The sequence below is a fragment of the Aotus nancymaae genome, unplaced genomic scaffold (assembly GCF_030222135.1).
Source record: "Aotus nancymaae isolate 86718 unplaced genomic scaffold, 86718_ANA_hifiasm-v0.15.2.pri h1tg000019l, whole genome shotgun sequence".
Taxonomy (NCBI): domain Eukaryota; kingdom Metazoa; phylum Chordata; class Mammalia; order Primates; family Aotidae; genus Aotus; species Aotus nancymaae.
In genome coordinates, this window is record NW_026988431.1 from 5,779,791 (window position 1) to 5,792,944 (window position 13,154).

Below are 13,154 nucleotides of genomic sequence, written 5' to 3' on the forward strand. Positions count from 1 at the left end.
CATTAAAAATTGAATGCAGTGATTTAAAAAAACGTAATACATTAACATTTACATAATATATTTAGAATCACATGGTTTCCAGTGATTAGAATTTAGTCATGCCTGGAAAGGAGCAAAAGACAGTGGCTATGCAGCACATTCCTTATAAAGGATACATAAATGGTATACTTAGGATGACTAATATTAAGAATTTAAACAGTGCATTTTTTTTCCCTCAGAGGAAGCAATTTTAGTTTCTAAAGAGCATTTACTTCTGACATCTCAATTCCCGATTTCAGTGGCTGCAGACTGTGTACTTCTGTGCCACACTTAGGACAAGTAAAGTACATGTCAAATAAGAAACTACTCTTAGCACAGAAATAACAGAAGATATGCTCACATCCTATGGTGTGAGGCACGGTGGGCCACTCTTCACATAGAGAACATTCTTTGCCACTGGTGGCTAATATATTGTCACTATCAGGTGCACCAGTAAGAGGGATACACCATGAAGATAGCTTGGGTTTCAACTTATGGACATTGATAAGTGGTAAGAGAAAAATCAGAAATTCAGCAAAATCATGCCAGAGAAGTTCCCTATTCATGTATTCAAAGCCAACTTCACATATGTTTTGAGGCATGCAAAACACAGAATGAATGCCTAGAAGACGTTCTGTCAAAGTTGCAAACTTTCCCCTCTAAAGGAAAATCAAAAAATTAATCAGCCCACCTAATTTTGAAAGTCCAACCACAAAATTCATGCACTGCTTGACTTTCCCAAGTGATGCTAAATGATGGTTTCGAAGCAAATCGTAGCATCTTTCTTCTAACCACCTCCCACCAATTGTAAAAACAGCATACCAAATTTTTTGATTTTTACTAGGTGGCTGATATCTCAGGTTAGGGGAAAAATCATTTTTGTACTGAATATTCAAAACTGACTGTCCCACTGTGGCATTTTTGGAGTAGATGCTGAATCTCCACAAGAAAAGCCATAAGCATGCTTTCACCTCTGGTTCAAAGCGAGCTAATAGCCCAGGTTTAAATCCATGAAAGCACTGAGTAAACTGGGACCACACTAGCTGCTCCAGGGCCTTGTTTAGTTCAAGCGCATCCCACTGGCTTATTCTTAGCACTCTGTTTGTACTCTTTGCATTCTCTTTTTTGGAAGTCATGTCTTCTCTGAAGGTCTCTTTTTCCCGTTCCTGCAACTCCCTTAAGACTGGACAGCCTATAGCTATGGCAGTGGGAATTTCTGCTGCAAGTTCTTCTGTGAAATGCTTGCCTTATACTTGCCAGAAGCTTAGGAATCTGTGAAACACCCACGTTCCACGTAACTTTCTCTGAAACATTCTCTGGAAAGCTTGTCTTTTCCTCAAGTGTGGGATTTCTTTCATGACCCTTGAATATGGCTAAAATATCTAGATTATCCACTAGTATTTGGGGTCAAACAAGATACAAGAAAAAAAAAATGTAATGTTGAGTACTGCTATCAAGTTTCAATGCTTTCTTCCAAGTACTGTGCCCAAACAAAACAATCCCATATCACTGATTCTGGTATCTTTACCAATTAGACATGAAGCATTAGTCCAAATGAAAACCTCCCAAAGAACTCGGACCTTGACCTTCAGTAAAGAAGAGTGTTTACATTAAATTCTATTAATTTGATTCTGTGTCATGGAGCCAGGGATCTCAAGGTATGGATTAAAGATGTCCTATAAAAATAAGGTATTGCTGTTGTTACTAAGTCACATGATGATCTGCTTTTTGAGGAGAGAGATTGTGTCTTACGTGCTATGGTAGTTCCTATATTTCTCACTGGACCTGGCATCACAAATGCTTATTGAACAAATTCCTGTTAATGGAGAACGTAAGGGCATCGTGTAAAACTAAAGTGGGTCACATGGCCCACCAATTATTTCTCATTAATACCATTACTATTCTTTTCCCTGTCCCTAATTCTTGCCTGAATTCTGACACTATTTTTGTATTTTCTGGTTATTTGGTACAGGTACTTCGAGGCTCTATATGCTTTAAGAGTGTTTTTTTAACTCAGGACATGTGGTATACATTTCTGGTATTGTCTGCTTGGCATCTTGCTCTTCTTTTGGAAACTATTCCTCCCCTACTTAGTTATATGGTTTCTACCAGTGTCCTTGTGTCCTTACATGACATCTCTCTTTATGCATATTCATTGGTCCAAAAATGGATACCTGGCCTATGAAAGGTTGATGAAATTCTGTCCTAGAAATTTTAGATGTGGGTCTAAGCATGTCAGGTTTTTTTATTTTAGCCTTTTTTTTTTTTTAATTGTACTTTAGGTTCTGGGGTACATGTGCAGATCATGCAGGATTGTTGCATAGGTACACACACGGCAATGTGGTTTGCTGCCTCCATCTCCCAGTCACCTACATCTGGTATTTATCCCCATGTTATCCCTCCCGGACCACCCCACCCCACCGCTGTCCCTCCCTTGCCCCTACCAACAGACCCCAGTGTGTGATGCTCCCCTCCCTGTGTGTCCAAGTGTTCTCATTGTTCAACACCCGCCTATGAGTGAAAACATGCGGTGTTTGATTTTCTGTTCTTGTGTCAGTTTGCTGAGAATGATGGTTTCCAGATTCATCCATGTCCCTACAAAAGACATGAACTCATTGTTCTTTATGGCTGCATAATATTCCATGGTGTATATGTAGCACATTTTCCTTGTCCAGTCTATCATCGATGGGCATTTGGGTTGGTTCCAGGTCTTTGCTATTGTAAACAGTGCCACTATAAACATACATGTGCATGTGTCTTTATAATGGAATGATTTATAATCCTTTAGGTATATACCCAGTAATGGGATTGCTGGGTCAAATGGAATTTCTATTTCTAGGTCCTTGAGGAATCACCATGCTGTCTTCTACAATGGTTGAACTAGTTTACACTCCAAACAGCAGTGTAAAAGTGTTCCTATTTCTCCACATCCTTTCCAGCATCTGCTGTCTCCCGATTTTTTAATGATTGCCATTGTAACTGGCATGAGATGATATTTCAATGTGGTTTTGATTTGCATTTCTTTAATAATCAGTGATGATGAGCATTTTTTCATATGTTTTTTGGCCTCATATATGTCTTTTTTTGAAAACTGTCTGTTCATATCCTTCACCCACTTTTGGATGGGTTTGTTTTTTTCTTGTAAATCTGTTTTAGTTTTTTGTAGATTCTGGATATTAGCCCTTTGTCAGATGGGTAGATTGCAAATATTTTTTGCCATTTTGTTGATTGATGGTTCACTCTAATGATTGTTTCTTTTGCTGTTGCATAAGCTCTGGAGTTTAATTAGATCCCATTTGTCTATTTTGGCTTTTGTTGCCAATGCTTTCGGTGTTTTAATCATGAAGTCCTTGCCTATGCCTATGTCCTGAATGGTTTTGCCTAGGTTTTCTTCTAGGGTTTTTATGGTGTTAGGTCTTATGTTTAAGTCTTTAATCCACCTGGAGTTAATTTTAGTGTAAGGTTTCAGAAAGGGGTCCAGTTTCTGTTTTCTGCACACTGCTAGCCAGTTTTCCCAACACCATTTATTAAACAGGGAATCCTTTCCCTATGGCTTGCTTTTGAAAGGTTTGTCAAAGATCAGATGGTTGTAGATGTGTGGTGTTGCCTCCAAGGCCTCTGTTCTGTTCCATTGGTCTATATCTCTGTATTGGTACCAGTACCATGCTGTTTTGATTACTGTAGCTTTGTAGTACAGTTTGAAATCAGGTAGCATGATGCCTCCGGCTTTGTTCTTTTTGCCTAGGATTGTCTTGGCTATGCAGGCTCTCTTTTGGTTCCATATGAAGTTTAAGGTGTTTTTTTCCATTTCTGTCAAGAAGGTCATTGGTAGCTTGATGGAGATAGTGTTGAATCTATAAATTACTTTGGGCAGTATGGCCATTTTCACAATATTGATTCTTCCTAACCATGAGCATGGAATGTTCCTCCATTTTTTTGTGTCCTCTCTTATTTCCTTGAGCAGTGGTTTGTAGTTCTCCTTGAAGAGGTCCTTTACATCCTTTGTTAGTTGTATTCCTAGGTATTTTATTCTCTTTGTGGCAGTTGTGAATGGGAGTTCGCTCATGATTTGGCTCTGTGTTAGTCTGTTTTTGGTGTATAGAAATGATTGTGATTTCTGCACATTGATTTTGTATCCTGAGACTTTGCTGAAGTTGCTTATCAGTTTCAGGAGATTTTGGGCTGAGATGATGGGGTCTTCTAAATATACAATCATGTCATCTGCAAATAGAGACAATTTGACTTCCCCTTTTCCTAATTGAATACCCCTTTTTTTTTCCTTTCCTAATTGCTCTGGCTAGAACTTCCAATACTATATTGAATAGGAATGGTGAGAGAGGGCATCCTTGTCTAGTGCCAGATTTCAAAGGGAATGCTTCCAGTTTTTGCCCATTCAGTATGATATTGCCTGTAGATTTGTCCTAAATAGCTTTTATTATTTTGTGATACGTTCCATCGATACCTAGTTTATTGAGAGTTTTTAGCATAAAGCACTGTTGAATTTTGTCAAAGGCCTTCTCTGCATCTATTGAGATAATCATGTGGTTTTTGTCTTTGGTTCTGTTTATGTGGTGGATTACGTTTATAGGCTTGCGTATGTTGAACCAGCCTTGCATCCCCGGAATGAAGCCTACTTGATTGTGATGGATAAGCTTTTTGATGTGCTGTTGCAATCGGTTTGCCAGTATTTTATTGAAGATTTTTGCATCTATGTTCATCATGGATATTGGCCTGAAGTTTTCTTTTTTTGTTGAGTCTCTGCCGAGTTTTGGTATCAGGATGATGTTGGTCGCTTAAAATGATTTGGGAAGGATTCCCTCTTTTTGTATTGTTTGGAATAGTGTCAGAAGGAATGGTACCAGCTCCTCTTTGTACATCTGGTAGAATTCAGCTGTGAACCCATCTGGACCTAAGCTTTTTTTTGGTTGGCAGGCTATTAATTGCTGCCTCAACTTCAGCCCTTGTTATTGGTCTGTTCATGGTTTCAACTTCTTCCTGGTTTAGGCTTGGGAGGGTGCAAGTGTCCAGGAATTTATCCATTTCTTCTAGGTTTACTGGTTTATGTGCATAGAGTTGTTTGTATCTCTGATTGTAGTTTGTATTTCTGTGGAGTCAGTGGTGATATCCTTTATTGTAGTTTTCTAAAACTGAAATTGTAAGACGCAAAATGTGTAGAAGTCATTAAGAGACTAGTTTTTGCCATGTAGAGAAAGCTACCTATAGGGAGAGAAAAAGGGTGAAGCCCAACCAAAGAGTTACAGAGACACAAGACTGAGAAAGTCCAGAAAAAGTTTGTGTATCTAGTTGCAGTTGCTGTGAGACTCAGCTCTGTATCTGCCTCTCTGTGGCTTTGCTCTTCTTTGAGCCACAACAGACAAATGTAGGACACCTCTTGTGTGCAACTTCATATACGCTTGGCCCCAACTCTTACACGTGGGGCTAGTTCTTTTTAAGCTTCTTTCAACCTTCTTCATGTAGGTGCAACTTGACAGCACCTGGCCTCAGCCTTTTACCTCTCACTTGCTTCTCTGACACTACACCATGGAACATGCACAGGGATCCTCTCAGTAGCTTTTCATATTCAATCTAGAAGTGCAGGGGAAGTTACTGACAGTGGGACTACCTTGATTAATAGTGAATGGAATCCAATACATAAATGTATGCCATTTTAAAATTCCCTAGGCAGACAGTCTTCAAACCTATTTTAAAGATTTCTGCAAAGGTCTCATGGTAAACAGCACCAGTCATCTGTGAAGTGGGCAACTTAATGATACATTCATGTATTATCTTTCCCAGCTTCCCTCTTTCACTCTTCCCTCCTCCTCACTCCTGTTTCCTGAGATTATGTTCCAAGACAATCAACCTGCATGCAATCTAGTCTAAAAGAGCACTTGCTCATTGTTTCCCATGTTTTAAGTTGGTTGCTGCCCCTTGCTACTCAAAAACATTGTCATAATTAATAAGACCTGCAGTGGTTCTCTCATTGCCCATAGAATAAGCTCATACAAGCAACAGAACTGAATGAGAATACATGAAAATCCAGGCACAGAAAGCAGCCTACTACTATACCATAATTACCCCATGTTACTATTTGCCTATTCTTTGCCTGTTGTAATCTGCTCTTCTTTGATTTCATCTTCTCTGGCTGGAAGTCCCTTAGCTCTCAATACTTCGGCTCTCAATTCTCATGCCAGGCCTTCTTTCTTTGAAGACCCATATGTTATGCTCCAGGTGTGACAGTCATATTTTCTCTCAATATGATTCTAGATACCTAGTTTAGCTCCATAACATATGCTGGCCAATAAGCTAGAGACCCAAAGACCCACAATTGCCAAAGCCCCTCACCTAGCATTTCTTGCAGTGCCCAAGACATAGAAACCACTCACTTAAATATCTGTTGGATAAATTTATAAAGGTATTAATTTCTGGGTACTTAAAAGCAAAGATTAGAAGGGAAATAATCATACATTTGCTTTATGCTTGAATCATTATCAATCATATGAAACATATACAGAACATATCCATACATACTTCCTTTTATTTGTATTACTTATTAAATGTTAAGAAAACATTAAAGACTTCATCAAAGCAGTGTATAGATACCAAAATTTATTTCACTTTCTACTTATTGTTGATGTTTTAGGTTCTTTCTAAATTTTCTTTCAAAATTAACACAGTGATAAATATTCCAAAAATAAAGCTTTTATCTTTAGCTCTGTTTATTTCTAAGGATAATTCTTAGAAGTGAAATTATTTTGCTAATTACTATAGATAAATTGTTAGCAATAGGTAAAGTCATCTTAAATATTTTTGTAAAATTACTACAAACAGGCATAGTGTTGCAACCTTTTACTTTTTATTATTACTAATAAACATTTTGGTGTATTTACTAGCCTTTTAATTGGCCTTCTGTGAAATGTCTACCTATCTTCTTTTCCATTTTAAATTTATACTATTACTATTTTTTTACTGATTTATATGTTGTCTTTCTATATCAAAGGTGTTGTCTTTTTCTAACCTGTTTGTAGCATTAATTTTTTGTAATTGTTTTCCTTTACTTACACTAATTTGACAGACAAGTATAGAATATTTTCTTTTGATACTTTGATTTAATTCTTAGAGATAACCCATCATGTCCCCAATATTTTCTTTTCTTTTTTATAAAAAAATAGATTTCTAGGGCAAGGGGAGGGAGAGCATTAGGACAAATACCTAATGCACGTGGGGCTTCAAACCTAGATGACGGGTTGATAGGTGCGGCAAACCACCATGGCACATGTATACCTATGTAACAGACATGCACATTCAGCACACATGTATCCAGAACTTTCAGTAGAATTTTTAAAAACCCCACAGATAAGAAAAAATAGATTTCTCCTTTACATCTACCTTCTTATCTTTATTTCATTTTATTTATGGTGAGAATTTTTTTTCCAAATAACTATCCAATTTTTCTAACACTTTTTCTAGATATATTTACTGAATAATTTACCTTTTCCTTTTCAGTTCTTTCTCTCATCTTAGGCCTGTTTCTGGACTATTTATTCTGTTCCTCTCCCTGCCTATTTCTGTGAATGTATCCTGGTCTTTTCAACCGACACAAATTCTAGATACATAAGGTGAGGGTACACACAATATTTTCATCTTTTCTAGTTTGAGACTTTGTTTCTGCATATCTGATCACTGGACTTAACAAAGGCTCAAAACAAGGTATGTAAACTGTCCATGTCAGAACAATGAAGAGTGTCACCTGCCTGTCTATTCTGGTTCTGTGCCTGCTGGCTTCTAGTTTGTGAACAGTCAGATGAGGAATGGGCTGTGGGAGGGAGCCCATATCCCACTTTTGAAGTTTAGTTAAAGAATCTTCACTTCCCATTCTTAGTTACAGAACAGGTTTACATTTATTCCATATAAACCTGCTATTCCAGGTTGGACCCTGGGAAGCACACTCTGAGGTGAAGATTAGCACATGGAAATGTGTTAGGGAGTGCTCTACTTTCGGAAAGCTAATGCTTATGGAAAAGAAAGGAAAGAAACAGCAATAGGGAGAGGGAGATGTTGAGCTGTGGTACAATCATAACAAGAACTAAGCCAACTCCACATAAAGCTCTGAAGCTGGGATGGCCCTTCAGAAATGTCCTGAATTGGAGGAAGGGAGCTGGGCTTTGGACTACTGCATTAACCGATTGTTGATAGAAGGCTGCCCTAGGAAGAGGGCATGGCCTTGGAGGAGACATGCTTTTTTAATAGAAGCTGTAACACTGCTTATATATACAAACTAACATAAATTTGTAAGATTCATCATTGTTATCTGTTTCTTTCTATATCATAAGTTGCAGGAGGGAAAGGATTATTTTTCTTCTTAATTGCCATTGTAGCCTAAAGAGCATACCAATTATTTGTTTGAGTACTTGGTACATATAAAGCACTCAATAAATACTTGTTGAATAAATAAATGACCGTAGGAGGCAATATTATCCTCATTGTCTATATTTTACAAGGAAACTGGAACACAAAGATAAAACTAATGAATGACAGAGCTAAGATTTGAATTCACATCTGTTTGGTTCGGAGGCCACGTTCTTTTTACTGTAATTAATCAGCTCAAGCTGCCATAGCAAAATAGCACAGACTGGGTGGCTTGAACAACAGACATTTATTTGCTCACATTTCTGGAGGCTAGAAGTCCGAGGTCAAAATGCCATCAGAGTTAGTTTCTGGTGAGGCCGCTCTTCCTGGCTTATAGGGTCACCTCACTGTGTTCTCAGATGGCCTCTTCTCTGTGTGCACACAGGAAAAGAGAGAGAGAGAGATCTGGTGTCTCTTCCTCTTCTTATAATGATGCCAGTCCTATTGAATTAAAGCCCTGCCCTTATGAATTATCTATTCAACATGAGAGCTTTGAGGCAAGGAACATAACTTAATCTATAACAAATAGATTTCCAGGGCTTATTATAAAGACACAAAGATTTAGGGGTGTCTACCCTAGGCAGGACTAGAGTGTTCTCCAGGCCTCCTGAACTCCTCTTCTTAAAGTTAGGCTGCCATTTGTGTCCAATTATGTAAGAAATAAGAAATAGAAAAAGTTGAAATGAAAGATATGAGAAATTTTTTAAATAAAAAGTAGTGCTTTAATGAGTAAAAACATTGAGAGAAGATTATTTGGTGCTCTCCTAATTAACAAACTTCAAATTGCTGCCAGACCATGAAGTACCGCCTTCACCACACCATGTCAAATTCTGACTCATATTTTCTCATTTAAGATATTTGAGCTGGGCACGGTGGCTCATGCCTGTAATCCTAGCACTGTGGGAGGCTGAGGCAGGAGGATCACCTGAGGTCAGGAGTTTGAGACAAGCCTGACCAACATGGAGAAACCCTGTCTCTACTGAAAATACAAAAATTAGCTGGGAGTGGTGGCACAATCCCAGCTACTCGGGAGGCTGAGGCAGGAGAATCACTTGAACCCAGGAGACGGAGGTTGCAGTGAGCCGAGATTGCGCCATTGCACTCTAGCCTGGGCAACGAGTGAAACTACATCTCAAAAAAAAAAAAAAGATACTTGAATTTTACCCTCTCTTTCTTGTATTTTGCAGCCATAGTCTTTAGCCACTCATTTAATCCATTCTCCATACTTTTGCTAGTTTTCATTCTAAGAAGAAAATAAGACCTGTCATTCCCTCGCTAAATACTTTCTATGGTTTCACTTTTCCCTGCACAGTAGTTTTCAACCTTCATTGTGCTGCAGAATCACCCAGAAGGATCATTAAAACACAGATTGTTGGGCCCCACCTACTTCCCCAGAGTTTGTAATTTCCTAGCACTGGCTTAAGTCCTGAGTATTTGCATTTCTAACTAGTTCCCAGGTGATGCTAAAGTTGCTGAACCTGGGATCACACTCTGAGAACTGCTGCCCTATGGATAAGATTAATCACAACTGTTGCCTCTATCTGGCTCCAGTTTGCTTCTCCCAATTATCAGTCTGTACTCCACTCATAAAATATGTCTCACTCTCTACCCCCACGTTTTCTCCACACCTAGAACACTTCAGGCACTGTTGTACTGAATGCCTTCATACCTGACAAAGTGTCTTTTCTACCCAGCTCACATACTTCTCTCTCAAGTTTTCCCTCACTCTCTTAGGGTAGTCTGATGATAATTCCACATGTTGTGATCATATCTATGTTTTATATTAATGCTTTATTTAGATTGTTTTCAAACCTTTCTCTTTCATTAGACTATGATGTTTACCAACAGGAATCATACCTCACTTTTGTATTTCTGATGATTCACATACTGTCTGGCAAGAATAGCTTCTTGGCATATATTATGTTAGTATTTAATTAAAAGTTTATTTAATTTGATTGTCTGTAAAAGGTTTCAATCATGTATGAGATACATGATCACTCGGACATCTTATAAAGTTCCTTTTACTCTATTAGAATCTGACCAAAAACCCTACCAAGGAGCATTTCAACTTCTTTCGCCTACTGCGTTATTCATCAGGTCTTAAATTCAATATGCCTTTGCAACTGACTTCTGTCCCAGGCTTTGCTGACCATTCTTTAGCATTATTCAGCCTTCTGTCTGGCTTGTACCTTTGCTTCTTGAGGTTCAAACTAGGTTCTCTAGCTTTCTGCTCACTTGCCTCTTGGACTTCTACTTCCTGCCAAAATAGCACAGCCACTTTGGTTGATGTGATTTGACTCACTGATTGTTGAATTTTGAAACTGGCTACAACCACTAGACGAATGGCCCAGCCAGCTACAGTTACTGTAATCTGGAGGGAGGCCCCTGCTTGAGACTCCCTCCCTTCCTTCCCTTTTTCCTTTTCCCTACTGCTCTTGGTCAACATATTTTTCTGACCTTGATTTATTATTGAATAATTCTTCAGTTCATTCTTTGATTCATGGATTGCCAGGAGACAATGGGTGTGGCTTTATATTTCTGCTTTAAGCTATGTATTACACTCTGAAATCATAAAAGGGAAAAAAGTCTGGGCATAAAATAAATAAATAAATTTTAATCACAACCCACTTGTGAAATATTGCTAATGACAGCCTCTTCAACTTACCATTAAGAGGGCAGCAGCAGATGAGTTTTCAGAAAAGATAAATAACTGAACTCTTCTCTAATTATACTGAAAGTGTTCCAGTTATATAAATTGTTTGCCATGAAGATTGCATACACTATGTACTTTCAGGTTGAAATATTCTTCCTTGAATTAGTAGGTTATTTTTCATTTGTAGGTCGGTTTTAAGTATAAAGGATAGTATATTTCCCCTATAAGCTAAATAACTTTAAAAAGACATAAAGAAAAACTATCAACTTCTAGTGAACTAGATGTTAGTGGTGACAGCTAAATCACTACATCATGTTTCAAACTACAAGTTTTAACTATACTTGGACCAAATAAATTGACTTAGAAAGTCCTTACTCTCAGGTATTATGGCATTTGTCAGTTATATAGGGAGCTTGATGTTCTTTTTCTTTCTTTCTCTTTCTTTCTCTTTCTTTCTTTCTTTCTTTCTTTTTCTTTCTTTCTTTCTTTCTTTCTTTCTTTCTTTCTTTCTTTCTTTTTTTCTCTCTCTCTCTTTTTTTTTTTTTAGAAAGCCTCTCACTCTGTCTCTCAGGCCAGAGGATAGGGGTGTGAACACTGCTTACTGCAAGCCTTGACCTCCTGGACACCAGAAATTCTCCAACCGCAGCCTCCTAAGTAACTAGGACTATAAGCATGCACCACCACACCCAGCTAATTTATTTATTTATTTTTATTTTTTGTAGAGGTGGAGTCTTGCCCCATTGCCCAAGCTGATGTTATTTCTACTAGACAAATATTCCTCATAATTTGTAATTTCAAATAATTACTGGAAACCAGAAGAATAGATGATATATGGCCTGATAAACATTATTCTTTAGTGCTGAAATGATTTTCTATTTTGATTCTTTGACCTCTTGGTCCAATAGTGGGCCATTGTCTCAGCCTTTAAAGGTAAAGAGTTATTATCTTCTACTATAAGGGAAATAAGACAATTTTGGAATATCTCTAAAAAATGGAAATAAGAATATTCAATAATATTCAGCTTGCAGTACTGTTTTCAATACTGAATAACAAAATAATTATGGAATCACTAGCCAAAGCATGGAACACAATTGGTGGTCAATAGATGTTAGATGTTTTATAAGGGTACTTTTGTAATCTGTGAATCCCAGAAGTATCTTAGGCATCCATGGGCTTACTCTTAGGAAGTAGAAATAGCAATAAATGGTCATATCTTCCAACCAAATGAAGTTAATTTCTCCTTGGAGTAGTCCTGAGAAGAATATTAGAATGTGGTAAATGCCCAGTTCCATACTATCTGATGTTGGAGGGGAGCTGGAGAAGCTTGGCACCTTGGAGAATGTGCATTTTCTATTATTCAAAACAGAATCACATTCATTGGAGGAGGAGTATTATCAAGAGATGAGACAAGTAGGAAATCACTCAAATTGTTACTTCAGTGAATGCATATGGAAGCTGAGGGCCTTTCTTCAAGCCTCGTGTTCAGCCTTTATGTGTGGCTGTGGCATCCAACAATATTGCCCTTCCCCCATCGTTTTTTTTTTTTTTTTTAAAGACAAGGTCTCACTTTGCTGCCAGGCTGGAGTGCAGTAGTGCAGTCCTAGCTCACTGTAGCCTCAAACTCTTGGGTTCAAGCAAGTTTCCTGCCTCAGCCTCCTGAGTAAGTAGTACTACAGGCACATACCACCACCAAGCCTGGGCTTTTTGAAAACCTTTTTGTTCCTCTGAACTAGATTTACCTACTTCTACCATGAATTCTGGTTTTTGTTTGTTTGTTTTTTACTCTCTGACTCAACCTTTTTCATTTTTAAACCTTGACCATTCTACTGTGTTTTATCTTGAGAAATCGGACCTTCTCTGTGGTCTTTCTCTTAGATTGATTCATCTTGGGGGATGCAACTGTTGCATTTTATGTGAAGGTTTCCCAAATAATACTCAAGTTTTGATTTCTCTCAAGTTTAAGGATTGCATTTCTAGCTCTTTACTGAATAAATGTTGTATAGATGCCTCAAATTTAGCACATTGTAAAAAATCTTACCCTCTGTCATCCATATTTCTCTCAATAGTCTCAACT

The 13,154-nt window shown here is 37.9% G+C and overlaps 1 protein-coding gene across 1 annotated transcript; it reads right to left on the reverse strand.

Moving 5' to 3' along the window:
* Nucleotides 1–190: 190 nt before the first annotated feature.
* On the reverse strand, nt 191–1,248 carry LOC105705614 (peroxisome biogenesis factor 2-like). Its single transcript, XM_012435527.2, is given in 1 exon segment — nt 191–1,248. A coding segment is annotated over 1 exon segment (918 nt). The 5' UTR covers nt 1,155–1,248; the 3' UTR covers nt 191–236.
* Between the last annotated feature and the right edge of the window lie 11,906 nt (nt 1,249–13,154).